Source organism: Schistosoma mansoni, chromosome 6 (assembly GCF_000237925.1).
Source record: "Schistosoma mansoni strain Puerto Rico chromosome 6, complete genome".
Taxonomy (NCBI): domain Eukaryota; kingdom Metazoa; phylum Platyhelminthes; class Trematoda; order Strigeidida; family Schistosomatidae; genus Schistosoma; species Schistosoma mansoni.
The window spans coordinates 2443919-2471851 of NC_031500.1; the positions used below are offsets into that span (position 1 = coordinate 2443919).

At 37.2% G+C, this 27933-nt stretch overlaps 2 protein-coding genes across 2 annotated transcripts; one reads left to right on the forward strand and one right to left on the reverse strand.

Moving 5' to 3' along the window:
- Nucleotides 1-194: 194 nt before the first annotated feature.
- Nucleotides 195-3414, forward strand: Smp_002010 (putative nep1). Its single transcript, XM_018797939.1, has 3 exons — nt 195-445; nt 1813-1965; nt 2009-3414. The coding sequence occupies exons 1-3, from the start codon at nt 221-223 to the stop codon at nt 2330-2332; spliced, it is 702 nt and encodes a 233-aa protein (XP_018652930.1). The 5' UTR covers nt 195-220; the 3' UTR covers nt 2333-3414.
- On the reverse strand, nt 2349-27925 carry Smp_123165 (putative dynactin P62 subunit; the record flags this gene model as incomplete). Its single annotated transcript, XM_018797940.1, has 9 exons — nt 2349-3067; nt 4279-4382; nt 5584-5850; nt 7867-8228; nt 13827-13939; nt 14976-15040; nt 19293-19394; nt 25827-26120; nt 27797-27925. The coding sequence occupies 9 exons, from the start codon at nt 27923-27925 to the stop codon at nt 2641-2643; spliced, it is 1863 nt and encodes a 620-aa protein (XP_018652931.1). The 3' UTR covers nt 2349-2640.
- Between the last annotated feature and the right edge of the window lie 8 nt (nt 27926-27933).

The following is a 27933-nucleotide window of genomic DNA, read 5'->3' on the forward strand; positions in this document are numbered from 1 at the left end:
ACTACACAAATCTGAACTTTCAAACATTTGAAATTGTCTAGCAGAACAGGTAATATCAACACCTTCTGTTGATTTATTCGAAGCGAGATCGGGCCGCCATAATTCTATTAATCACTAGGATTAGACTTATTCTTACTGCTGAAGACTTGATTGTATATTATTTGATGTTTATGCTGGCACGTTTTTGAGTGTGACGTTACTTAGTTGCACATGCCAAAAAATGCCAGAAAACGACGCAGTGAGACTATACATTTTGCTTGACCAGGCCTCACTAGAGTCAGTGAAGGCGTCTAGTGGAAAAGAGTTTCAACTGCTTAATCCTGACAGACATAAAGATCGGATTTTAAAGGCCGGTGTTGATGTAGCCACAGTTCGTCCAGATATTACTCATCAATGTCTACTTATGCTACTTGATAGCCCACTAAACCGAGTTGGTAAACTACAGGTTGGTTTAGCCTATTAAATGTGATGGTGTTTTTTTTATCTCAGACTATATTATAAGATCCTATCTTTTGCTGATTTCAATATAATTGCTTTACCAAAGACTAACTGGCACTTTTAAACTGTTCCCTTCACTGAACCTTCTGTTTAGATGATCACCCTCAAAATATCCTTTACTTAACACCCTACTGATTTATCTGTCTCGCTAAAATGAAAAGCGACATCACCTCTCCAAGAGTAATGTACAGCATATCATTCAAGTGATATAATTGTCTTACAGAACATAGAATTTAGGTTAAACAAACAATAATTATCCTTGTGGGGCAAGTCCATCACTTTGTTATTTCCGTTCCTTTGTTAAATATTAATCTCACAACTTGGAATATAATTTGCATATCTGTCGTGTGCAAGCATTTTCGGTGTTTATTTATTCATTTATTTAAACACATAAATATTGGTACAAGGAAGCACCAGATACATATGCGCCATACAAATCTCATTCGATTTGTATGAGAGCTGTGATACTGTTCAGGTGCCCAAACCGAAGCAGGTGGTTTTCTTAGGCTGACACACCTAAAGCCTTTGACCTAAAGACCTGATCCACTACGCAGTGGAGCATCGTGAGGAGATGCAGTCCCATGGTAGCCGGTGACCAACGATTGATTCATAGGACATTTGTTCCCTCAGGATACGGTAGCCCATATGCACCATTGGTTTGGAATGAGGGTTTTCCAACTCCCCTAGGTGGACTCGCCTTGTCCATCAACCCGGTTAAATCGCCGGACATTCGCTTTTCATCCTCTCAATTTCGTAAACAACACCTGTGGTGTGAGAAGGCAGTGAGTAGGACTTCCCTGGTAGAGGCTATATATTCGCTGGCCATGTGAGAGCATTTGGAGAGGGAGAGCGGACTCTCCCCACTCTCGACCGTACCAGGGCATTTGGGGGCAACACTATACGTATTAGATCCTGTGATGTAAAATAAAGCTCTATAAGGGCGTCTTTAACCATTTAAACAACTAACAACACAAATTCATATACTAATTTCTATCTGATTAGCAATAGCGTCCATTTGAAGAAACAAGTAGACTACCGGATAATTAACTCATACCGAGCAGGCCGCAGTTCAAATTTGACGAGTCATTTGCACACAATACAACTCCGCGTAGAAAGTCAAGTAGAAAACTTCCTGGTGACTACTACCCTCAAGTAAAAATGCAGTTATAACTTTTCTAGAATAGATTTTTGGGGGATATTTAATACTGAGTGTTTCTCTTAGTATTGATTGTAGTTTTAAACTGCAGGATGTTGATTATCCTAGCTGAAGATGGTCCATTTTAATTATGCTGATACGTTTCGATTTTTTCAAAGGTTTTTATTCGAACAAGAAAAAATGTGATAATTGAAGTGAACCCTAAAACAAGGATACCACGTACGTTTGATCGATTTTGTGGACTTATGGTACAACTTTTACACAAACTCTCAATACATGCTGAAGGTGGCAACCGTGAAAAACTATTAAAGGTATGTATACCATTCTTGTTAACTTTATTTAGTTTTATTATAGGTCGTCAAAAACCCTGTAACACGACACTTTCCAATTGGTGCTCCAGTAATTACAATGTCGTTTTCATCAAAGGAACAAATTAAACCACTTCAACTAGCTGAAGAGACACAGAAGCCTAATCCTCAATCAGTTGTCATTGTTATTGGTGCATTAGCTCATGGTTCAGTTGTCGATACTTGTAAAGAGTTTATACAACGTACAGTCAGTATTAGCAACTTCCCTTTATCGGCCGCCCAGACATGCGCTCGAATATGTACTGCATTTGAAGAAGTATGGTGTGTTGAAGATATTTTAAATGGAGAAAAAACGCAAGTAGAAACCTGATACGTTAACATAACAGTGATATGTATGATATTTATTTGTAAATAAAAGACTTGCACTTGTTATTGTATTGCAAAAGTGAAGTGCATTTAATTAATTGGAAGATTTAACTGTTTGTTATCATTTCCAATAGTCACCAGAAACACTCCCAAATATAAAAAAAGCAATGACAAAAGAATAATATAAGCCAAACACACCGTACACAAGTTAATAATAAATAGCTTCATCACAAAGAAAAGGTCATGTAAATTCTGATCAAATAATTAAATGACTGAAAGTCAACAAAATAGTTATTATTAGATGTACTTCATTTATTCATTGGCAGGCATGTAACCAAAATTAAATAATGCCAGTACTTGAATTTGTTTGATTTCATCAGCTGGAGGTAAAACACGTTGTTCTAATGTTGTAGAGGCAGTGGTAGTTGTTGCTGACAATATTGAAGTTTCAGCGGTGACAGTTGTTTCTGGGATCTTTTCTTGTATCTTGGTAGGGTCAGTTGCCGCTGTCTTATTACTCGCTGCACTTAACAGAGTAGTTGGTGTGTTTTTGTAGTCGAAATTCATGTAAATTGCAGCTTGTAAAGGGATCAGTTGTTCAGATTTGTGAAATTGATCAATTATTTGATCTTCGCTAACTGGAACTAAACTTGAACTTTGTAGTGTCAGTAACTTGTTGGTTTTTGGTATTAAAGTAACATTAATACCTAGTTTGTTACCACGACGGAAGGCCACTATCCTAAACAGGAATTAACAAAAGAAGAGGAAACAAAAGTTATTGAGCTTACAGGGGTATTAAATTCACGGTGAGGTTTTAGTAACGCAAGGAGGTTATATACTTCGATTGTTCGACCGCAGTTTGATGTTAATTATCGAAAGTTCCACTATTGTTGTAGGATTATCTGCAATAGCTTAAATGTTTCGAAAGGGGGGACTGCCATTTCTAGTGGCTTAGTCACTTAACAATTTTTTGAAATGATACGAATACAGAAAGTTCGGTTGACCTTTGCCAATGTGAGTCACTTGTAGCGTATGCAAGGTATTCGTTTGCCAAGCGAAGGACGAGTTTACTGTACAACAGTTCTCTCCGTTCTCCTTGATGGGTGTGAAACGTGGCTGATAGATATGCAAACTATGTGTATAGGGTCCATGTACGATCACACAATGCGTGATATAACCCAGAATCGGTTACAATGATACAGACAGATTCACTCTTTATCTTTTCGTAGCATCTGAGTTCCAGTGATTCTTTTCCTGTGCTGGTGTTGTAGTATAGGTATTTGAGGCGATGTACATTTTTTTCGGATTCTACGTTAATTACAACTAGGTAGTACAAAATAACTGTATTTTGTTACAGAATTACATTGATCATGGTAAGATTGATGATACCCTCTGTCTTTTTCATTGTGCAGATAAGAAATGTGAAAATCTAGACTGATATACGCTCATATTAGATCTGAAGTCTTCTATCGCTTGCAATTATGAGATAGTCAATGGTACACTTACAATTACAAAAAGTCATGAGCTAATTGAAACGACTGTTACGTTAGAATTGAAATGATACAGTTGATGGTCTTAACTACTGCATATATGTGAGTATACGTCAGTTTAATAGAAATCAAATGATCTTTTACGCATAATGTATCATAAAATCTATTTAATATCAAAATAATTATGTCACGTGGTTGGGTGAAGTTGGTAGGAAACTCTGCTTGGTCTAGTTTTTGTGCTAGTTGCTACCCGTCACTGATGCTCCCTGTAGGATTTGAACTAGTGTCACTCGACTACTTTCAACTATTTAAATATGATCCATACAACTGGATAAAAATAATATTGGTCACTACTCGAATTTTTACAATGGGGATCTTTAATACACTACTCATGCATCAATTCACATGGGATGGTTAGTATAATCTCATCAATAGTCCAACAGTATTATCTTTAACTTACTTAGGATCATCTTTGTAATCGCCAGAACTCTGACCTGGAGTTACATCACAATCCATAATATCATTACGAGGTGCAAGTTTCAACTCTTCAGTTGGCAAAATGAGCTGGTCAATAACAAAAGAATGAGGAAAAGTAACTATTCAATAAAACTGTGCCTTTTTCACAACAAATGATTAATATTGGGAACGCTTCAAATCACCCTAAAATCTAATCACGTGTTATTCTATTTGTATTTTTATTTCTATAAAACTAGTTCTTGTTTTCGTTTCTCCGTCAAGGCTCCCCTCTCCTATCCTATGTTGGCTCGTCTCTATTTTAATAACCTTATTATCCACCATACATTTAAGAAGAATGTAACTACGTTGATACATTAAAGCTTATTGCTTAAAGAATTCTACTTTGACCACCTAATGAAATAATGATTTAACTGGGACTAGGAAGAAGAAAAGCGGAGTGCAGTATCTTTTGTCTAATCGAATAGAAACTAAGGATTACTTAATGTACAAACATTTTGTATCAATTTTATAAAAATGTCAGCCGGACGGCATAGTGATTAATGCTGAAGGACAATCAGTTATAATCAACATAGAGCGTAGTACGAATGGGAGTTAGCCTAAGTTGCCGTCAGACAGTGGCACGACGACAGTAGGTTTCTCTATTAAGGTGGTGGTCGGGCTTGCATAAAGTGATGATCTAATCAAACTATATTGGTTGTAACATTCACTCCCTTACGTTCTGCCATCCTTGATAGACCAATACAACTATAAGCAGCAAACCCTCATTTTAACGGAAAAATCCTACAGCCAACTATATTGGAGCGTACAGGTAGGCAATTAAATGTTGCTTTTGCATTCAGCATTGCTGCTTCTTACAATGGAAGATGGGTTAGAAAATACCAATCCTAAGAAGTATCAAATATCAATTTGTTCCACAGATTCCTAATGATGGTGGTAAATTCTAAAAAGTACACAGCCAACGACAAATCAAGAAATACTCACCCAAAAGTTGTGTGTGATTAACTTCAGACAGTTATCCCTTGATCTCTGCAGTCAACCTGTCAGGTTATCAATTTTACCTCTAATCCATTTTCATTTTATAGTTCCCTCAAGCAGAATTATCTTTGCATAATGTAGGAAATTGACAAGTGATAACCACCCCCAAATGACTAATAGTACTCAATATGAACAATATGAACAAATATCTAAATCTCGGCAGTGAATTATTTTGGTATAATATAAAGTATTGAATAGCGACAAATATACAGGATAAGTTATATACACAAATAGATGTCATACGATAACTTACATTTACAGTCGAAAAACATGTTAATTGACCATCGTCAGACAATGATGATGCTGTGTCACTGCTGATAGCATTAGAATCCTTTTTTGATTCATTGGCATTATTGATAGATTGAATTTCGACTGTAGATGAAGATGAATTCAGTTTATACTTATTGTTGTTAATTAAATGTCCAAGATGTTCTATTTCTTCTTGTAAAGTTAACTGACGTAATGAAAAAATTGTAATCCGATGCATTGGATTACTTATGGTTAAAATTATGTTCATTTTCTGAGAAAGAATAAAACGAAAATGTATTGATAATAATAATACCAGGTTCCAAAGATGGTTTAGTGATAATATAATATAAGTGAAAAAGATTGGGCGTCTCGTCATGACGATTTGTGCACTATCGTGTAACAAGCCGAATATATATTCACAGACTTTCATTTTATGTAAAACGCATTAGTTGAGAGTACTGACATTTTCGTGTGAACTGTAGTGGCTGGTAGTATATCAAGCTCACATAAGCTATTATAACTTCTGGATAGACCAATTTGTTCATTCTTCTCAAGCCACAAGGGGGAGGGAGAGTCCACTCTCCCTCTCCAAATGCTCTCACATGGCTACGCGTATATAGCCTCTACCAGGAAAGTCCTACTCACTACCTTCTCGCACCACAGGTGTTGTTTACGAAATTGAGAGGATGAAAAGCGAATGTCCGGCGATTTAACCGGGTTGATGGACAAGGCGAGTCCACCTAGGGGAGTTGGAAAACCCTCATTCCAAACCAATGGTGCACATGGGCTACCGTATCCTGATGGAACAAATGTCGTATGAATCAATCATTGGTCACCGGCTACCATGGGACTGCATCTCCTCACGATGCTCCACTGCGTAGTGGATCAGGTCTTTAGGTCAAAGGCTCTAAGTGTGTCCGCCTAAGAAAACCACCTGCTTCGGTTTGGGCACCTGGACAGTATCACGGCTCCCATACAAATCAAATGAGATTTGTGTGGCCTACATATATCTGTTGCCTTGTACCAATATTTATGCGTTTAAATAAATAAAACATTTTGATCTTATCAGTTATTCGCTTATTAAACCTGACTGTTTTTATATGATCGTATATGTGCTAATTGCTTACCCCATTTATTACATCTGGAATTTATTTCTGTCTGAATATAAATATCGAGTCACGCTTGATTAATTCGAGTTGACTCACACGTTTTCTCCGATCTGCTTCGCTTCCCATTTCGTTTCTCTGATTGTCTGTTTGGATTAACGAGTGTATGAAATATACGTATCGAAATTCATTCTCGTGTTTGGCTTGTTTTATTCCATTAATCTCTAACACGAATTAAGTTTATAATTATACATTAGGGTATTTTGGATGTATATTACGATAACAATCACTTGTGCGATCTAACTGGGGTCAGATATAGGGCCAGCAAAGAACCATATGGAGTGGTATCATGTAGACACATTCAATTGAAGAGCCATAAATGAGATCAAACAGGTGTATCGGATTTCACTCCTAGATACTACTGAAAACTACACTAAAACTTGCAACTTTAAACAACATATCAAGGTTTTTGTTCAGGAAGCCCAAATATCAACAAAGACTGATCATAACTTAGTTCGTGAATACTGACTAATAACCTCATCTCAAAATTAATAAGATTATCCTGGAAGAGGCTATAAACACATGGCAGTAAGAGAGGATTTTACAAGAGAGAACTATCCCCACCGTTGTCTGTATAGAAGAGTTTTGGATGACTATATAACACTACGGTAACAAGCAGATGTGATCACCTACACCGATATTCTTCAAAGCAACCATGAAATACTTATATTACTGTTATAATGCGATGAATATTGGAAAAGTTGGAACATTCAGAGCTATTTCTTCGAGTTGTTATTCCCTAATTATTGTTAATTAATTATACACTATTTGATTAGCTACACTGTTACTTATAACTTGATTGTGTTTAAAGTATGGATTCCTTATTTGATGTAATGTAGTCAAGCATTCCTAGTATATTAGTGTATACGTTTTGAGTGATGATTGAACTGCGTACAATAAAGAACTAACGTGCTTCCTATCTAGGTCTTCTGATTGAACACGATCAATAAGCGTTAAGGTCTTGACTGTTGTTCAGTGGTTGGTGTGTTGATTAATACTTAGATCACCAATATTGATGGCAATATAGATGAACTAATCGATAATCAGAATCTTGATTGGTAGGTGACTTTAGCACATGATATCAACTAACATCTCAAGTCATAACAATTACAAGCACTTACTTGACCAAGTGTAGCATTAGAATGTATAACGGGTTCATATTTCATAGAAAATAATGTCGATGAAGTACGACGTTCCAATGTTGAATTAGTTTTATCCATAGTTTGTTTTAAATCAAATGTTGATCCTTTAATAATTGTTGATGGTGGAATAATAAATCGTAATTCTGGAACATGATATAATGCATTTAAATTAATTCGAAATTTAATAGAACTTGGACTGAAATCTGCTTTGCATAGATTATGTTCACAGACCCGACAACGCATTGATCGTTTAACAACTAAACTTTTTGGTCGTGGTTCTAAATTTGATGTATATCTTGGTTGAATTTGAGGAGCTAAATGACGTTGATGAATATTTGTAACTTGAGATTTAAAAAAAAAGTGTGATAAAAATTGTAGATTGATTTTAAATCAATTTTTAGAAATAGTCAAAACAGAATACGCCAGGTTCTATGTTGCTTATAACTGACTCCCAAGAATCAATCGAGTTCTGGTTACTTTTTACTTATGTACATCTGTTTAAGTTGCTATGTTATATCACCAGTGATATGGAATTATTAAGAAAAATACTAAATTAGTGGAAGTAGTAATGGTGTAGTGAACAGAACACTGGTTGGGGACAATCGAATGTATTTAAGCAAAGATTACAGACTATCTCAATAAATTCTGATTACCAAACAATGAACAGTCAATTTGCAAATTAACAACCAATTGTTTCAATCTTCACTGTTTCTTCTCTTATTCCATTGCTCATGCATTTTCCAGACGTTTGCGTTTCATTTCAGTTCTTTCCTCATCGGTCTTCTGCCAAAATACATTCTATGTCTGACCCACACCATATACTACTTATATGGATATAAGTAGACCACACCACACTCGTCCCCCCTTTAAAGCATTCGTACATGCGGTGGTTCTGCTATGAATGCAAAAGAATGGATTCATGGAAATAAGAAGTATAAGACAGTTTCAAAACGCAGGATCTAGGAGCAAATGAAGAATGAATCCAAATAAAAAATTGTGACCGGTTCTGAGCCAATCCACTCGAGCTCTTTAACCATTGTTTACGACAATTGCATATACCTTATCCAAGTAATCTACACCTATGTACATGATAGTTTAGTCCTATCTACTTAATGGAAATATTCTAGAATGTAGCGTAACTACGGATTTATATACTGATTAATTGAGCCATATTTTGCAAAGGTCAATCATACTCTGTCTAGCTATGATCAAACTGAAGTTCAGAGAACCAAGGACTATGTGAATTTAATCACCGTTTTTTATGGAAATAAGATGGAGGGGAAAGATGATTATGAATTAAACAACTGTCCAACCGTGTTGTAAAACCAATCATAATCAACGTAGAAACTGGCACAAATGTATGTTACCCAAAGTTGCGTTATCACATCACATCAGCACAAAATAGATAACAAACAAGTGAAAACAATAAACACCAAGAATATAATCAGAGATGTATGGTGACTAGTAAAGGAATCTAGGGTGCGCGTTTCGTGCTGCTCGGGACTCATCAGCTGGATGCACCCGCATCTCAGGTTTGATATTCAACTCCGGGACTCGAACTCCCATTGCAGCTCTAAACGTCAATAGGAAGGTTCAAAAGACCAATACAAGGTGAATTAAGAATATGGTTATAAAAATGGGAATCAAAATGTAGGTATTATAGAATAATGGAACTAAACATCTGGGTAGAGATAAAGTGTCAACCTATCTACCTCGCTGTGACCTAACATCCTAAACCTATGATCGCAGTTACCACCCGAACGACTCCAATCTGGTAGTCTGCACCTTTATCAAGCAGTCAATAACTTCATGAAATGATGCAAGATTTTGGTTTAGCCACTTATTGTAGTATCGGTTGTTATGTTAAGCCCATATACTTTATTCTAGTTGCTGGCCAAGCCAATTCGCCTGTCATGAGTCATATTTTGATCTTGTTAATCATTTGCTTATTAACCTTGGCTATACTTTTATATGAGCGTATGTGTGTACACTTCGTATCTTATTCATCATATGTCTGTCACTCATTTTTGCCTGACTATAAATGTTGACTAACGCTTGCTTAAATCGAGTTGGCTTCACAGCCAATCTCCAATACGCATTGTTTTCGCTTCGCTCTCGAGTTGGCTTCCCAGCCATCTCCAATACGCATCATCTTTCGCCTCGCTTTCTCGCTTGCCGCTCACTCGCTCGTTCATATTCGCTCAGGTGTTGTTAGCTAACTTTCGAACCTGAGTTATTCGACAATAAACTGTAGTTGCTGCTATCCTTTGTCTTCTGATTTTACGCGCCGTTAAGATTAGAATTATATCGGTTATCGAAACGAACGATTAACGAATCGCGGCACTACATTATAACTTCCTTCTCCTACACTAGGTAAGGTATTATCATTATTACTATTATTATTAGTGACTTTATTCCCAAATGACCTGGTACGGCCGAGAGTGAGGAGAGTCCGCTCTCCCTCTCCAAATGCTCTCACATCGCCACGCCTATATAACCTCTGCCAGGGAAGTCCTACTCACTGCCTTCTCGCACCACGGGAGTTGTTTACGAAATTGAGAGGACGAAAAGTGAATGTCCCATGCTTTAACCAGGTTGGTGGACGCTGCGAGTCCACCTAGGGGAGTTGGAAAACTCTGATTCCAAACTAATTGTGCACATGGGCTACAGTATCCTGAAGGAACAAATGGCGTATGAACCAATTATTGGTCACCAGCTACCATGAGACTGCATCTCCTCACGATGCTCCACTGCCTTGTGGATCAGACCTTTAGGTCAAAGGCTCCGGATGTGGTCCCCTTAGGAAACCACCTGCTTCAGTTTGGGCACCTGGGCAGTATCATAGCCCTCACACAACTAAATGAAACGACAATTTTTTGTGTAGCACATACATATCTGGTGCTACTTTGTACCAATATTTATGTGTTCAAATAAATAAATAGGTAATATGCAAGAATTGACAAATTGTAAGAGTGAATGGAGAGTAATCCCAAAAGCATTCAACCTCTTTATGTAGTGAGTCAAACATTAAACTTTTTTCGAATGAATGATATTCATAATTCAAGAATAATTGACAATGAACAAAATTATATGTACTGACTAAATTATAGTGATATTTTTATTTATTTATTTAAACACATAAATATTGGTACAAGGAAGCACCAGATACATATGCGCCATACAAATCTCATTCGATTTGCTTGAGGGCTGTGATACTGCCCAGGTGCCCAAACCGAAGCAGGTGGTTTTCTTAGAGGCCCACACCCGGAGCCTTTGACCGAAAGATCTGATCCACAAAGCAGTGGAGCATCGTGAGGAGATGCAGTCTCATGGTAGCCGGTCACCAACGATTGATTCATACGACATTTGTTCCTTCAGGATACGGTAGCCCATGTGCACCATTGGTTTGTAATCAGGGTTTTCCAACTCCCCTAGGTGGACTCGCCTTGTCCATCAACCCGGTTAAAGCGCCGGACATTCGCTTTTCGTCCTCTCAATTTCGTAAACAACTCCCGTGGTGCGAGAAGGCAGTGAGTAGGACTTCCCTGGCAGAGGTTATATAGGCGTGGCGATGTGAGAGCATTTGGAGAGGGAGAGCGGACTCTCCTCACTCTCGGCCGTACCAGGGCATTTGGGGGCTGCGCATCCACGAACCCGCTCTCGCGAGATTCGAACCCAGGACCTACCAGTCTCGAGCCGAAGCCCTTAACCGATAGACCACTGAGGAGAGGAAACACATACTGAAGGTGTTGAGTGTATAAGAGGGAAAGAATTATAAACGATGTACGAAACTCATAAGTCTTGCTAATTGAACGCTACCCTCGGTTCCTAAGCTGTCCTCGTAACCACCAAGCTAAAACTATACAGCAACCTAAACATGAGAGAAAAGGCGCAAGATTTGCGAGAAGCACTTTACCCCAAAGGTTCATTCACGTACAGAAAATATAGTTTTTATAGTATTTTAGAAGACCTTGGGTTTTCCCGAAAATTACGGAATGCTACTAAACATAGTAGCAGTCTAATAATCAACCAGTCAGAAACTCCACATGTGACTTTTCATTTTCGTGATGTTTCTGGCAAAACTTCTACTGAACGCTGATTGGTTAAAATGCTTCTTAGTATTTTCTGAACCTTTCTTGTCTTTTGCGAGTTTTCTGGATCACCCCAACAGAAACATATTTTTAATACTTACAACAAACAATGTAAGAATGGATTAGTGACCAAACAATATTTAGTATGCAGATGGTAATGAAATCGAAACCCTTGAAAAAATGACTTAATTTAAAAATTATTAATCAGATACATGTATCCTAGTGTTCATTTTCTCAATGATTAAAAAAGTTAGTATCTATTTATTTAAATGATGGAATGTTATCAATTAACCTACTGAATCCGGATGGCCCCATACAACTAATACTTTTCTCAGTATGGGGACTTGTGGAAATTGTGCATTTACAGTTGAATTCATGAATCGACCAATATTAGACCACCGTTAAAAACCTAAAGGCACTGGACTGTCGTTTCGTCCTAGTACGGGACTCCTCAGTAGTGTGGATCCACGATTTCACACAAAGGACTCGAACCCAGAACATTCAGTCTCACGCCCAAACGCCCAACCTGGAGACCACTGAGCCGGCATCCAACCGTATTAATGTCTAACTTTAATCGATACATGATCTTACGCAATCATTAGATCGACTTGTGAATTTAACTGTGAAGATACTACAATCTCAATATTGATAATGTTATGCCCCGATAAGGATAATGAATGGTAATTTTGGTTTCTATTTATGAACCAATACTATGCATACATTTTTTATCGTGTAATTGCGAAATACCTAAGCTATTCATATTCGTGTCCCTCTTATTATAAGCCTTATTTTGACCTATAGACTATTATTATACGATTTACCATTCTTGAGTTATCCCTAGTCTATTAATTACTGCCTCCCATATTCACAGCCACATTTAACTGAATCTTGTACAAATTTTGTTTCCTATTTTATGGTACGATATGGTCTGTCTGGTTGGTATATAAACTCAGTGTGTTTGAAATACAATGATTCATACATCAGAGGCTTTTCTGGACTTAACTGCCTGGGCCAGGCAGAAGCAAAACCGATACGAACTCTGGACTGCTCGTGCGGTTTTCGTGTGTCACTGTTCTAATCGATAATTCGCTGCTCTCTGACTGGCAGTCTTATCACATTCATATGTTAACAAGGCGTCTACTCGGCCACAAGTTATAACAGATAATACTCATGTACTCATTAAAGAATAGCTTTAAGATGGATTTCCTGGAGTTCCAGTGAAAAATCATGACCACTGGAGTCCAATCCGTGTCAGGTGTGAGACAGTTATCCACCCCAGACAATGGATAAAGGGGCGCGCAATATCATGGATCGATTGAAGTTAGACATTAATACCATTGGTTGACGGCTCAATACTCTACAGACTGAGCATTCGCGCGTAAGACCGAAGGTTCTGGGTACGAGTCCTTTGTGTGGGATCTAGGACGCACATTACTGAGGAGTCCCATACTAGGACGAAACGGCAGTCCAGTGCTTCCAGGTTTTTAGTGGTGGTCTAACTTAAATTGAATCGTGAATTCAACTGTGATATTTTTCCCATTGGTGTTATTTAGGAATGAATTTTCAACAGTTTCTTCAAGTATAGACTCTATGAAGAAATTCATCGGTATTACTCGAGAATCCAACTGAGTCTCGAGTAGGACGAAATACACACATGCTAGATTTCATCATTATTCGTTATTCAAAGTATAATGAACTTGAGTAAATCACTCAGACTATAATCAAGGTATCTGTCTATCCAAAAGGTGACTGAATTACTTACAGAGACAGAGATTCTATTCGGTTTTGAAATATTAATAGTCAAAACACTGAAGTTTACCACCTTCAACAAAGCAGTAACACACTTACTTTTATCAATGTTAATTGGTTGATTGATGTATTCATCAACGTTGAATGGTGGGATTTCAGAAGATGCTTCAGCAGCGGGAATAGTCACCTTTTTACTAGGAGTAGTTTCTCGACTATTATTATAAACACAATGGAAAAATTGGATTTTAACAAATCATCTTTAACAGTATTGTTTTAATCCATAACAAATAGAAAAATGTATACATTAGTACTTTCAACTCATTTATCAGGTGTACAGATTTGTATACTTGGCTTTGAGCTATACTCTGTGTGAGGGCAGGTGATAGTACTTAACCGGTTACTAAAACCGTAGTAGGTGGAGTGCGGATTTCGAACCAGAGACTTAACAACAGAAAGCCGAATACCTTTAACCACTGAGCTATACCTCTTCATAGTTTTACAATTATAAATATACTCTGCAAAAGAGTTAATTTTACGGAGCATTTTTCATGAGAACTAGATCTCGTTCAGATTCATATATATATATATATATATATATATATATATATATATATATATATATATATATATATACCAAATAACTGAGCTTTTTGTCGAACTTAAAATCAGAAGAAGACTAAATACTCACAGACACTGGATCAAATAATACTCCTAGTCTCTAAATCACGAACTGACCGCCATTGAGAACTGTGAATAGGACAGCTGTTTAGATCTAGCATGGGACTCCACGACCTCGCCATGGAGGTTCTATAATCAATGCAATAACCTATGCTGACAGTAATTATTTGCTCACCAGTAACTAGCTTCAGGATCCAAATCCTGAAGTTCTAGTGAGAAGCCGTGACTAATGGAGTTCAATCTTGTAGGCTAAGAGGCAGTTACCTATTGAAGACTATGGAACATAGTTGCACAATATCGCCAATCGGTTAAGGCTAAACATATACACCACTGGATTCCTGTTAAACATTCGTGCGCGAGATCAAAGGTCCTAGGATTGATTCTCTAAGGTGGGTCATGGATATGTACTACTAATAAGTTCTACAATAAGATAAAATATCTGTTTAATACTGTCCGGTATTCATTGATGGTCTAGTCTGAGATCAGGTCGTGATTTAAAAACTATAAAAATCCTATAATCTCCACAAAATTCTTTACTGATAAATGGCATTACCAAAAAAACCAACTTACTTGGGTGTTGTCCAGGAAGATGAACAATAGCGTCTCAAGCGTGGATTTAAAACAGGATAACGTTCCTACAAAAATATATAGATTATCTTGTGATTTAAATACACGTAGTAAGGAAACAGGAAAGTTTGGTCCCATGTATGTAGCCAGATGCAAAATATCTAACTAACGATTAGGTCATTCCCAATAAATTTGTATTTTGTATATATTCATCACTTTCTGATTAAATCTCGGTATGGACTCGAAAAATTTGGTTGGCTTGTGTTACTTGTAGCGCAAAATAAATGTTTATTTGGAAACTAAGGGGGGGTATATTATCTGGAAGTTCACTCTGAGTCACTCCTTAGTTGTTAAACTTGACTTTTAAAGGTAGAGGACAGTCGTTTCTTAATAGTCTTTCATAACAGGTGTCTACGAAACACTGTCCGCCCATGACGGGACTACCGAGTGAGCAACGATGAGGTTAGAAGCAGAGTACTAAATAAGCTTTAGAAATCGGTTGATGAAGCAATGAATCTTCATCGAATGAGGTGATTGGGTCATATGTCATGATATATCCTTAACGACTATCTACCTCGACGTGCAATTTTGGCTGGAGTATAAGAAAGTTGAATGGAAACTGGAGGTGATCAAACGAAGTAGCATTACCTCATGAAGTAATTAACTGTCGGTCTGAGTTATGTTGGTAGCCATAGACTATCTGATTAGGGTCTACATAATATCTATAATTAGCGGTTGACGGTGATAAGTCACAGTGCCACAGATGCATTCACTCTTTATCTTCCTATAGAGCTTAAGATTTAACACTCCTTAATTTATTTATTTTCATTCCATTTTCTTGAACCATTTGTTATTATTATTATTATTTAAACAGATAAATACTGGTACAAGGAGGCATCAAATACATATGCACCGCACTTTATCACCCGGTTTGTGTGAGGGTCGGAGTACTGCCCGAACGCCCAAACCGAAATAGGTGGTTTTCTAAGAGGGGCACCTCCCTGAGCACTTCATCTGAGGGTCTAATCCACAATGCAGTCAAGCAACCTTAGGAGATTCAGTCCTATGGAAGGCGGTCACCAAAAATAGATTCATACGCTTTCAGTTCTCTTAGGATCCTGGAGGCTATGTGCACCATTGGTTTGGAATCAGGGTATTCCAACTCCTCTAGATGGATCCTGCATATCCGCCAACACGGTTAAAGCGCCAGACATTCGCTACTTGTCCTCTTAATTCCGTAAATAACACCCCCACTGTGAGAAGGCAGTGAGTAGGACTTCCCTCACAGTGGCTATATACGCGTGGCCATGTGAGCGAATTTTGAGAGGGAGGGTGGACCCTCCTCACCCTCGGTCGTACCAGAGCATTTAGGGGCCATGTTCGCAATGTTTAATTCATCTCATTATTATTATCACTACATTATTTCGATTCCTTTGTTTTTCATCCTGTTAATTTCATTTAGTAGTTTTGATGTAGTATGACAACTCGGGCTAACGTAAACTTGTGCTAGGCTATACCTTGATTAAGACTGATTGATCCGCCTGCCTTAAGCTGTGTATAATTTATGTGAAAGCTTTTTGGTTGTTTACAGAGAACTACAGTGAATCTTCACTCTGTGACAAGCTTAAACGAAACTTCAGAAACATACTAGCTTTTACGGACTAGATTATTATGCCTTGTTATCGAAGATCTATTAAGTCGCAGAGCTACTTTAAGATGAGCGTCACAGTCGTACCCCGAATAACTTCCAATCTAGTTTTCTTATATCTACCACGACAGATGCTCCCATCTTTATATGTGGGCAAATTAGACTTATTCTTAATTTCACTGCCAAAATATATACATGAGTGCTGTTCCATAAGCATTATTTCATTAGTGTGCGAAGAAGATAACTGTCAAATGATCCTAACAGTTAATAAGGTTTATATGTTTTCAGGTTTTATTATCATGAAGAAAAAATCCATTTTCTACATATCGCCTGAATTTATGACTTTGGAGCAATCAAAGGATGTCGACTTGGTTCAGTACTCATCATCATACGCAACGTAGAACGTAGTCCTTTACCTTACTTACTTACGCCTGTTACTCCTGATAAAGCATAGACCACCGACCAGCATTCTCCAACCTACTCTGTCCTGGGCCTTCCTTTTAGTTGTTAGAAGGGGCATCGGCATCGTGACTTCCAAAGGATCTCGGCTTTCATCATGAGGCGTCATAATTCTTCCTTCAACTCCCAGGGCAGAGTTTAAATGGTTTGAATAAATTTTTCTAGTTAGTGTTTTTTAGCGAGTTAGTTTTCTGTGGGATGGGGTCGCTAACCCCATGCCCAACCCTCCCCCTTTATTCGGGCTTGGGACTGGCAGTAGCCTCCGGAGGGCCTACAGGCGGAGTTTAGAACGTAGTCAGTATGATTAAAAAGCAGGCATAATATTGCAGAACAGGAATGACTGAATGATGTGAACAGAAGTTCAAAGAATAGTATATGACTAAACAAATTCAAAACCTTGAGAAATTGTTTACGAATACTGATGAGTTAAAAAACGATCAATCATTTTGACTGAACTAAATTCTCACTATCAAGTAGGTTACCAACAAACAACGTTGAAAGTTTAGGTGATATGAAGATGACATCAGTCATGAACTGTTATTATTTGCGGTACCACTGATAACTAAGGGGCACTGGGCATCTAAAACACCTCTAAGATACGAACCAAGGACCTTTAGTTCTCACGAGGAAAAAGTTAGCTTAAAACCCACTCAGTTAGAATCTAATGGTTCATTCTTCCAAATTCAATCATTTTGTACTGTAGAGCCACGACCATCCAATGTAACTGGGAATGAGTCTCACTAGCTCCCGACATGACTCAAATATACAGGTTAAATTTCCCACTAGGACTTTGGAAAATTATCTTGAAGGAAGTCATAATGTGTGCAATAAAGCTATGTAACAGACTGAATGGTGTACGATGAAAAATCATGGCGAACACTTTATTCAATTCAATTTGATAATCACTGTCAAACAACTGATTGTTGCAATAGTGTTTTAGCTACGAACGCAATTAATTTTTATAACACAAACATAATTTATTGTATGACCTCCGCATTGAATTAAACAGAAGCTATAACTCTACATTGTAAAAGGACATTTCCCATTCACAGAATACATTATCTGTTCGATAAGTATGGGGAACTAAAACTCAGGAAGTATTCCCAAGAAATCCATGTAATACTGAGCGTTATTTGCAAATAACAAAGAACTCCTATCAGGTTCATCGAGAGTTTAAGTGAGAGCTGTACTAACTACAGTGATGATGACAGGACAGGACGACCATAAGCTTACTATACGAAAATAAGTTATCGAACGTGTATAGTCTCTTGCGATACTCGATTAGTGATTCTCTGTTCGGATTATGTTTAATGAACTGAATCGAAAGAAAATCGACCGTGTACAGAATTCTTAGGGACATTGAAATGTTAAACGATGAAATAGCTAAGAAAAAACCCTAATTTCTGAAAACTTCTGGAGATGTTTAGGACAATGGCAACGAAGATATGATAAGTATCTTGCCACAAATGAGAAAGTACTTTGAGGGGTGGGATTACGAATGATTTACAATAAATTTTGTAAGAATAAACCCAGTTTTGATAAACGTAGCTCGTATATTTATTGAACAGACTATGGAATTATGCTGTTTCATCTTCTAAATCCAACAACAATCAGGAAATTATATGACAAGATAATAACTGACTACTTACCGCCCGATCGTAGCTGCTACTTTGAAGTGGTGATCGACAGAGCTATATTGGCTGTAACACATATTCCCTTAGGTCCTACTATCTCAAATAGGTCGGTTGGAGAACGGTAAGATTAAAGAAAGCAACTTAAGGTCCGACAGCGAAGTCATACTGCTAAGTGTAGAGGAGTGTGACAGAAGTAAGGTGTTTACTTCGGACAACCAGCATCTGCAGAGATATTGTCTTCTCACAAAGAAAGGGATTAGAAAAGGTCGACTCTGAAAATTTCATGTCTCCCTTTACCTCACGGATTTCCGTCTCCGGCGGTAAGGTCTTTTGAAATGAAGAGCTTACAACATTAAAAACTCCCCGAAAAAAGGCTGTGTACGACCTGCCCGAAGCATATTTCTCTTGAGATGTGGTCACCCTCCCGAGTCTCTAAGATTACTACTAACTCAGCTCTCTTTTCAGATCCCTCAAGGAGATATATCTTTTCATGATGTGAGCAACCGGGAGGTGACAACTACCCTTACCTCAGACCTCTATCAGAACTAGAGACCACCTTGTGGTGACTGACTGACTTACCATTAAAATCATATAATTTCGTTTACGTGCAAATTTATTCCATTCTTGATCTTCTTTCTCTTGTACTGCTAAATGGTGATAATTATCGATTAGTTCCGAGATCTACAAAAGAGAAAAATGAAGTAAAGCATCTAAAATAATTTGAAAGGGAAAAGAATGTCCACATATACAAAAGTTATAAACAAATATTTCAATAAGTTGGTTACCTATTCTATACATATAAATACAGTTGTACATCACAACACAGTGGATAAGACAGATGTTACATAACATGCTCAACAATAGATAACCTACTCCAATATCAGTTAGTCAATCATAATCGATATCAGTCAGTCATAAGCAACATAGAATGTGGCATATATGTGTATCTATTCAAGTTGTCACACTATATCAGCATATTGAAATGAAATCACCAATATAGAACAGTAGTAGTATGAATATCAGTTATAGTAGAAGACATTAGACGCAGAGAATATGAATCAGAGTGAATACATCTGTGTCAATACAATCGAATCTGAGCTATATCACCCAATGTTTTTAAACATAGTTCAAAACAATTGCAAGGAGTCCAATCAAGTAATCTGTACACAACAACACGGCTCATTTCAACAGTTAATGAATTCATGAACTGTTGTTACATTCTGATCAGGGTCATCTATAAATTTCTTCCAACTTACGCGTACACCAACAAATATCGACCATATAGATAGCCGATAGTTGAGCATATGCAACACATGTCCCAGGCAATATATCGATCCAGACTATCGTATTTTATATCAACACAGTGATAAAAGAAACATAACACGATATTAAGAAAAAGGAGAGGAAATAATTACCAAATACAGTGAAAATCTAGGCATGGGAAGTATAGTTCAAAAGAAACAAATGAGATCGAAAAATGAGAAAAACTAAGAGCAAAAATTAACTTCAGATCTATAGAAAGACAGACAATGAAAGTAATGGTATCGTTAAAATCAACTTCATAAGATGCCCTTTAAAGCGAGCCCCAGTCAAAGAGCCTTCATTTGCCGAATTCCAGGACCAGTTAGGCACTTCATGGATTGATGTTATATTTTAACCTCCAGGATCACCTCGACAAGCAATTAACACCAACATGGAAAGTTGAGAAAAGGATTAAAGAGTACGGATTAAGACTATCAAACCAATGACCGATGATTTAAGGCATTTTGTTAGAAACAGACTATGCACACATACGACTAACAAGATAGTCGGCATCAGTGATTGGATACCATCACCTTATGTCACATGACACAGAACTGTTCATTGATTTAGATAAATTCACTATTTACAATCTTTTCAATCTTAATTTCCAGTCTATTTTCCATACATTTTTCTTAATCTTTAAATTTTCATTACTATCATTGATATTAATTAACATTCTCGTTCATCTGTCATTCGTAACTTTATTTTAAGCAGAGATAAATGATAGACAGCGGTATAATCCAGGATGCGCGTTTTGCCCTGTTTTGGACTCGTCAACTGGATGTACCTGCATCCCAGAGTTGATGTTCCTTTCCGGACTCAAACCGAGAACCGTTTGCTTCAAACGCTATCCTCATAGGATGAACATTTACCAAAAGAGATGGATCAATTGCAGTACTGAACATCAGTGAGAAGATCCAAACAACCAATACTTATGAATTCATATTGTTAATTTCATCTCATCAGGTTGATATGGATATGATAAATTGACCTGATGATAATGTACATCTGTGCCACGATGTAAATTGATCACAGCTAAGATATTAAATGCATACAAACTATAACTACCCCCCATTATTGTCACCTTACTAAGTGAATATATTATTCAATTATTGTGAACCTTAGAAACTTGAAAAGGAAATCTATATCATTCAATCAATTTTCAAGGTTCTTGAATAATCACATTTATTTTAAGGAATACACAAGTATAAACATGTAGGTTATTGATTTCCTACACTAATGAAAACAGTGAACAATGAAATAGAACCAAGCATAAAAAATATTAGTGAGATATGAAGAGAGAATTAAGTAGATTAAACTTGAACTATGCCTAGCATTGAGATCCATGATCCACGTTTCGTCTCACTTGGGACACATCAGTTGAATATGCTTGCATTTCAGTATTGATATTTACAAATCAAGATACTCGAACTCAGAACCTTTTGATTCCAACATCAATGGGTTATCTATCAAGCTATTAAGTTTAAACAGCCACTTACTTGTTCAACATGTGTAGGACGTAAAGTGTATCCTGAGCTGCGTCGTTATCTATTATCCAATTTGTACTCAAATTAAGTTATCATGGAAACCCACTCAACGTGCTTATGTACCAATAGAGACTAACAAAGTGCAGTCAATAACGAGAAAAATCAAATCGTCACATAATGATAAATTAAGATAAGTTAGTGGTTATCTAGACTCAGTAACTTTGTGGATAATTTGTTGATATTCCAACTGATTTTCACTATGTGAAAAACAACAAAATTGGAACGTAAGTACACTGGCTAGTGAATCCCATATAAGACGAAACATGTGTTCTGGATTTCACTGTTGAACATAATCCAAATTTATCAATTAAAAACAACCATCACTGCAACGTTATATCAGAGCATGAGTTATGTCGAATGGATGAATTTTGAAGTGACAATACTCAAAGAAATATTTAAATAGATATATTAGTCAGTTTTATGATCAACCTAGAGCATTGGACGAATTTTCAGGTTAACCCAAACTGCTATTATCAAATTAACACGATGAGATTAAATCTAGAAAAAACGAATGGTAAGCAAGTCGAAATGACTGTAGTACCAGTGACAGTAAGAAGGATCAAGCTTTGAAAATATAGTTCAAGAAAATTGAATGAAATCAGGATCTACAAGGAGACAAGTAGTGAATGCATCTGTGACACTGTGATCCGACGTCTTTAATTAATTATTGCAGTTATTACATGGGTCACGATCAGTTACTCGATATCCATCAACATGACTTAGATCAACAGTCAACGATTTCATGTAATGATCCCATGTCTTGGTTTGTTCTTCACAAGTTTTTGTTCAATTCACCTATACACCAACCAATATTGCACATCGAATTGTAGTCAGTGGTTAGAAAATATACAACCTCATCGCCAAAGAATCAATTTTATTTATTTATTTATACACATAAATATTGGTGCAAACATGTACCAGATAAATATGCGCCTCACAAATCTCATTCGATTTGCGTGAGGGCTGTGATGCTGACCAGGTGCCCAGACTGAAGCAGATGGTTTTATTAGGGGACCACACCCAGAGCCTTTAACCTAAAGGTCTGATCCACAAAGCAGTGGAGCATCGTGAGGAGATGCAGTCCCATGGTAGCCGGTCACCAACGATTGATTCATACGCCATTCGTTCCTTCAGGATACTGGAGACCATGTGCACCATTGGTTTGGAATCAGGGTTTTCCAACTCCCCTAGGTGGACTCGCCTTGTCCACCAACCCGGTTAAAGCGCCGGACATTCACTTTTCGTCCTCTCAATTTCGTAAACAATACCCCCGCCACGAGAAGGCAGTGAGTAGGACTTCCCTGTCAGAGGCTATATGTTCGCGTGGCCATATGAGAGCATTTGGAGAGAGAGAGCGGACTCTCCCCACTCTCGGCCGTACCAGGGCATTTGGGGGCCAAAATCTACTTTTCTTAAGTCACTCAATCAGGGATAATTGACGTAGGATTTAGCAAAGACATACGACAGTCCATGTTTTAAGAGTAGTTGGAATCATATTAGTGTAAATAATTGTAAAGTAAAAACTGATCATACAGGTATATGAATCGAAAAGAAGGAATTTGTTGAATAAAATAAATATGAAATAATATTGGAACGTTCAAGAATCTAAATAGGGAAGATAAAATCGAAAACAAAGGGTCAACACCTCTTTATAGGGAAGAAACGTTGAGTTTTAACCATTTAGTTACTTCATACTTAATCAATGAATCACCAATTCAAATCCCGATAGTGTGTTATCATTTAATAAGACAACTGACAAGTTAAATGGTCTCGTGAACTATACACAAAGTATTATACCATAGGCTACTAATGGAAGACAGTAGATATGTTGAATAGATTATGAATCTTCATTAAGTGATGTGTTTAGGGGATGTGTTACGTACGCTAAACATCCATATCCAATGATGGTTGCGATAGGGGTACGTTAAAAGAATCATAGAGGTGGCCAATTCATTTATGCCATCAGTTCACGAAACCATTGTCTGTTGTTGTGAGCCCAGTTGATCGGGATAGAATATTTGGTTAGAATCCGCCTGATAACCACAATCAGTGATATTTAGTGAAATAGCTCAGAATTAGTCAGAGTGGTGCAGATCCATCCGCTCGTTAATCCAGACAGACAATCGGAGAAACGAAATGGGGAAGCGAAGTGGATTGGAGAAGGCGTGTGAGTCAACTCGAATTAATCAAGCGTGACTCGATATTTATATTTGGACAGAAATAAATTCCAGATGTAACAAATGGGGTAAGCAATTAACTCATAAACGATCATATAAAAACAGTCAGGTTTAATAAGCGAATGACTGACAAAATCAAAATGTGGCTTGAGAAGAATGAACAAATTGGTCTATCCAGAAGTTAGAATAGCTTATGCAAACTTGATATACTACCGGCCATTACACTATCACTAGTATTTCTAAGTCCTTTTTATTCATTTTGATAATTTCATTTGTCTGTGCTGAAATGATGAGTCACCTTAGATTGATACGCACATGTGTCAGACTCTACCCTGATTAGGACTGATGAATTGTATTCGGTTGTCATGAAGTGGTGGCCTAATGTTTTAAAGCATTCATATCTTTCAAACAATAGATCATTGGTTTATACTTGACTTCATCTAACATTGTCTGGAAAAATGGATGGTATTTAGGTCGAGTAAGAGATCCTCCCAACTATCTACAATCATCTAACATGGTAGGATATCGTCCTCCGCTTCACTGTTATGTGGTAAAGGGAGGATGGGATTGGGGACAGTTGATGGTTGATTCCTTATGAACCCATAAGTCACCTCTGAATAAAATTTAGTATTTTGTTGAAGTCTTCAATCTAAACGTTTTTATTAACAAATTGTGATTCAATGTTCTAAAACTCTATTATTACATGATAAACAGTTACGCCGATTGAAGTAAAACAAGAACTTTTTAATAAGAAGAATAAACAATTCTGATAAGTCATAAGTGTTTCTCTAACCATTTCAAATATAATCTTCTGTCAGATGTAGTTACAGACAGGCAATAACAGTTGATATATAGTATAATTTCGACAAATTCTGGAAGTATGACAGTCAGTCAATCACAACGTAGAACTTCGTAAGTACGTACATCAGTTCGAGTTGCCATACCACATCAGCACGGAGATGCAGTTGTCGATTCAAATCCCATAGTGGTAGAAGTAGTAAGAGTATAAGCAATAATCCGAAAGATTAGGGTTTCAAGATGTTATTCAAGGAGTATGATCCAGTGAAATAAATTCGGAAAAAAAAGAAAGGGACATGAAGAATTCAGAAGATTAGAATTTGGGAGAACACAAAGAGCAGATGCACCTTCTCCATTGCAAACGATTTTGAGCCATGTCATTCAAGGTCTCTAACCATCGGTTGTTATCTTCTCGCGGATCCCAACCAGGTAGTCTACACCTACCAACATGGCTCAGTCCACTTGTCAGTGACTTCATCGATTTGTGCCACGTTTTGGTTTGACCACCCCTAGCTTTCTTCCAACCTACTCCTACACCATAAAACATCGCACGTCGGTGGTTGGACATACGTAACACATATCCCAGACATCTCAACTGATGAAGTTTCACTACTTCACCAATCGATTTGCCATCCTTACCTAGTACCCGTTTCCTAACAACTGCATTACTTACTCGGTGGTCCCAGCACATACGAACAATGCTTCGAAGACACCTATGATCGAATACTAGTAGCCTACGAATATCCTCTACTCTTACCGGCCATGTTTCATAGCCATAAATTAACAACCACAAAACCTTAACGCTTATTTCATTCTCGAGCTTCTCTTAACCTAGTCGCTAAACAGAAGACAAAAACAGAAAATAGATCAGTTACCCTTTATACTTAATTAAATTGTGGCTCAAAACTCATGTAATAATATGCTTGAATTTTCTGACCACATAGCAACACAGTTACAAAATCACAATGTGTACATAATCCAGCGGTAAGTGACACAAGACCAGAGTAATATGGAAATAGTTAATTAACGGTAAGTATGGGATAATGAGACATATAACAATGATTTATGGACGAAATGAAAGCTTAGTAGTAGGAGAATCTATAAACAGAACAGTCTAAGCGTTTTCTAACTAAACAATAAAAATACAAACAATGATCCTTTGTATGATAGTTTCTAAGGTCATGCCTCCGCACTACTGGCTCCATTATGCTAAATTCAATGCAACAGTCAAAAATTAATCCGAAATAACACACATATAACAGCAATACAATATATAATTTAGCACAAACCCTTTTGAAATGTGGACTTATTTTCTCTTGCCAACCTCCAGCAGCTTGTTGTTGATCTGGTATGCCACTATCTCGTGTAATCCATCGGCAAAACCCACATGCTAGAAAATATGCTTTTTGTGCTGTTGTCCGACCTGGTTCATCGGGCTTTGCATGTACAACAGCAGTTGCTCGTGTAGACAGTGTATGACCACAACTTGGACAATCGAAACAATTACCACAACGATGTTTACGCATCTTAGCCTCAGCGCTTGCCATATTTTCAAGACAATTAGGACAATAATAGGAATCCACCTGATCATATAAATGAATGAACGATTTGGTGATATGCATAACAGGAAAGACACAATTCATAATTTACATAATAGACTGACCATAGCTAGATAATGGAGTTCGACCATATCAGAATGTGAGAAATTTACTCCACCAATGGTATTGGGAGATGATTGAACACTACTGTGAATCGACTGAAGTTAGAAATATAAAAGAATGGAATCCAACTTAGTGGTCTGAAGGTTGAGCGCTCGTCAAAAGATTTGAAAGTTTTGGCTTCAGTTGTTGGGAGGATTGTGAACGCTCACTCCTATGGATTTCCACACTAGGAAAAAACAGCTGTTAAGTGGTTCCTAGTTTTCAGTAGTTGTCTAGATAAGGTTAGTCTGCGATGTAAACTATAAAATACACCAATCTCCACAAACCTCATGTAGTAAAAACACTTCTTAGTACATAGCTACCACTTTGTTGGTTTGACGCGAAAATAGCTCAGTGGTTACGTCTCTGAGTGTATTAACTTTGGATGTGAGAATTAGAACACCAGGGGAAGCAATTATTCACTAAAGAGCTCATATGCGGTGGAGTTGTGGTTTAACGGGTAAACTTAACTCTCAACTAATATGTGGTTGGTTCAAAATTCACTCTACCTACTTCATGTTTGGAAACTAGTTAGTATGACTAGCACTCATACAAAGTAGTATGAATTACAGCTAGATGCGTAAAATACGTACTTATTATATAGGTTGCACTATCGCTTAATATTAATCGTACTATCAGCTCTTCAAGATACTGGAGTGATGAAACATAAAGTTGACAGCTATTCTTTACCTGTTGTAGAGGAGAAAATACAGCGGGAAGGAATAGGAAATAACGAAACAATACTGTTCAACACTGAAAAACATGCAAGGGCCAGAATGAAAAATCCCTCTAATCACCAATAGTTTGCTAGAAAAATTAATATGCTTAATATTAAAGCTATCCACAGTTTTCTATGGTGACAAGATGTATTTTTTAACACTGGCTATTAAAACTATTAGTTTACCCATTTAAAGCCACTGAGAGCTGAAATATGGTCATAAGTTGTGGTGTTAAGTCTTTGAATTTGCTCTAAAACTACTCTAGACTATAAGGCACTATCGATTATTGGTTTTTCGGTAATGGGGACTACCCTGTGTATTCCTTTTAACTGCTGTTGGTATTTGAAAGCTGTATTCGTCACAAATTGGACTCAGATGGAGTATCATTGAAAGTCAAGGAACGTCTCATAGCTGTTTTGCCCTGTTATGGGACTACTTAGTAGTGAACACCTATAACCTCACTGGAGATCGAACTCAGAACCTTCAGGTCTCGTGGCGAACTCTCGACCATTAGAACCACTGGGTCACCATCTGATAATACACTGTGATATAGCGTGACAATCTTTCAATTCCATTGGTGACAATTGTGACTAATAAAACCCTGAAATTGAACCAATTTTCATAGAACCACATAAAATGTATTATTGGTATTATTATTAAACTAATGGCTCTCTGTTGGTGAAAAGTGTAAATTTGGTCAAACTCACTAGTATCCCAGAATCTAATTTGCGACAACACAACTGTAGTAAATTTTATTTGTAGTTAACTTGGTACACACATCGTAAAAAAACGGTACAAAATATATAAAAACTAATATGAACAGTCAAATAAGAAATTCACCTCATGTGAAACACAATTAGGGCATCGAAGACATAAACAGTGACGGCAAAAATACAGTGTACACAACGGATTTGTTTGTTTGCAGGAACACAATAAAGTGCATTTGTCTAACTCCAAGTAGGTCGCCATTTTGCTCA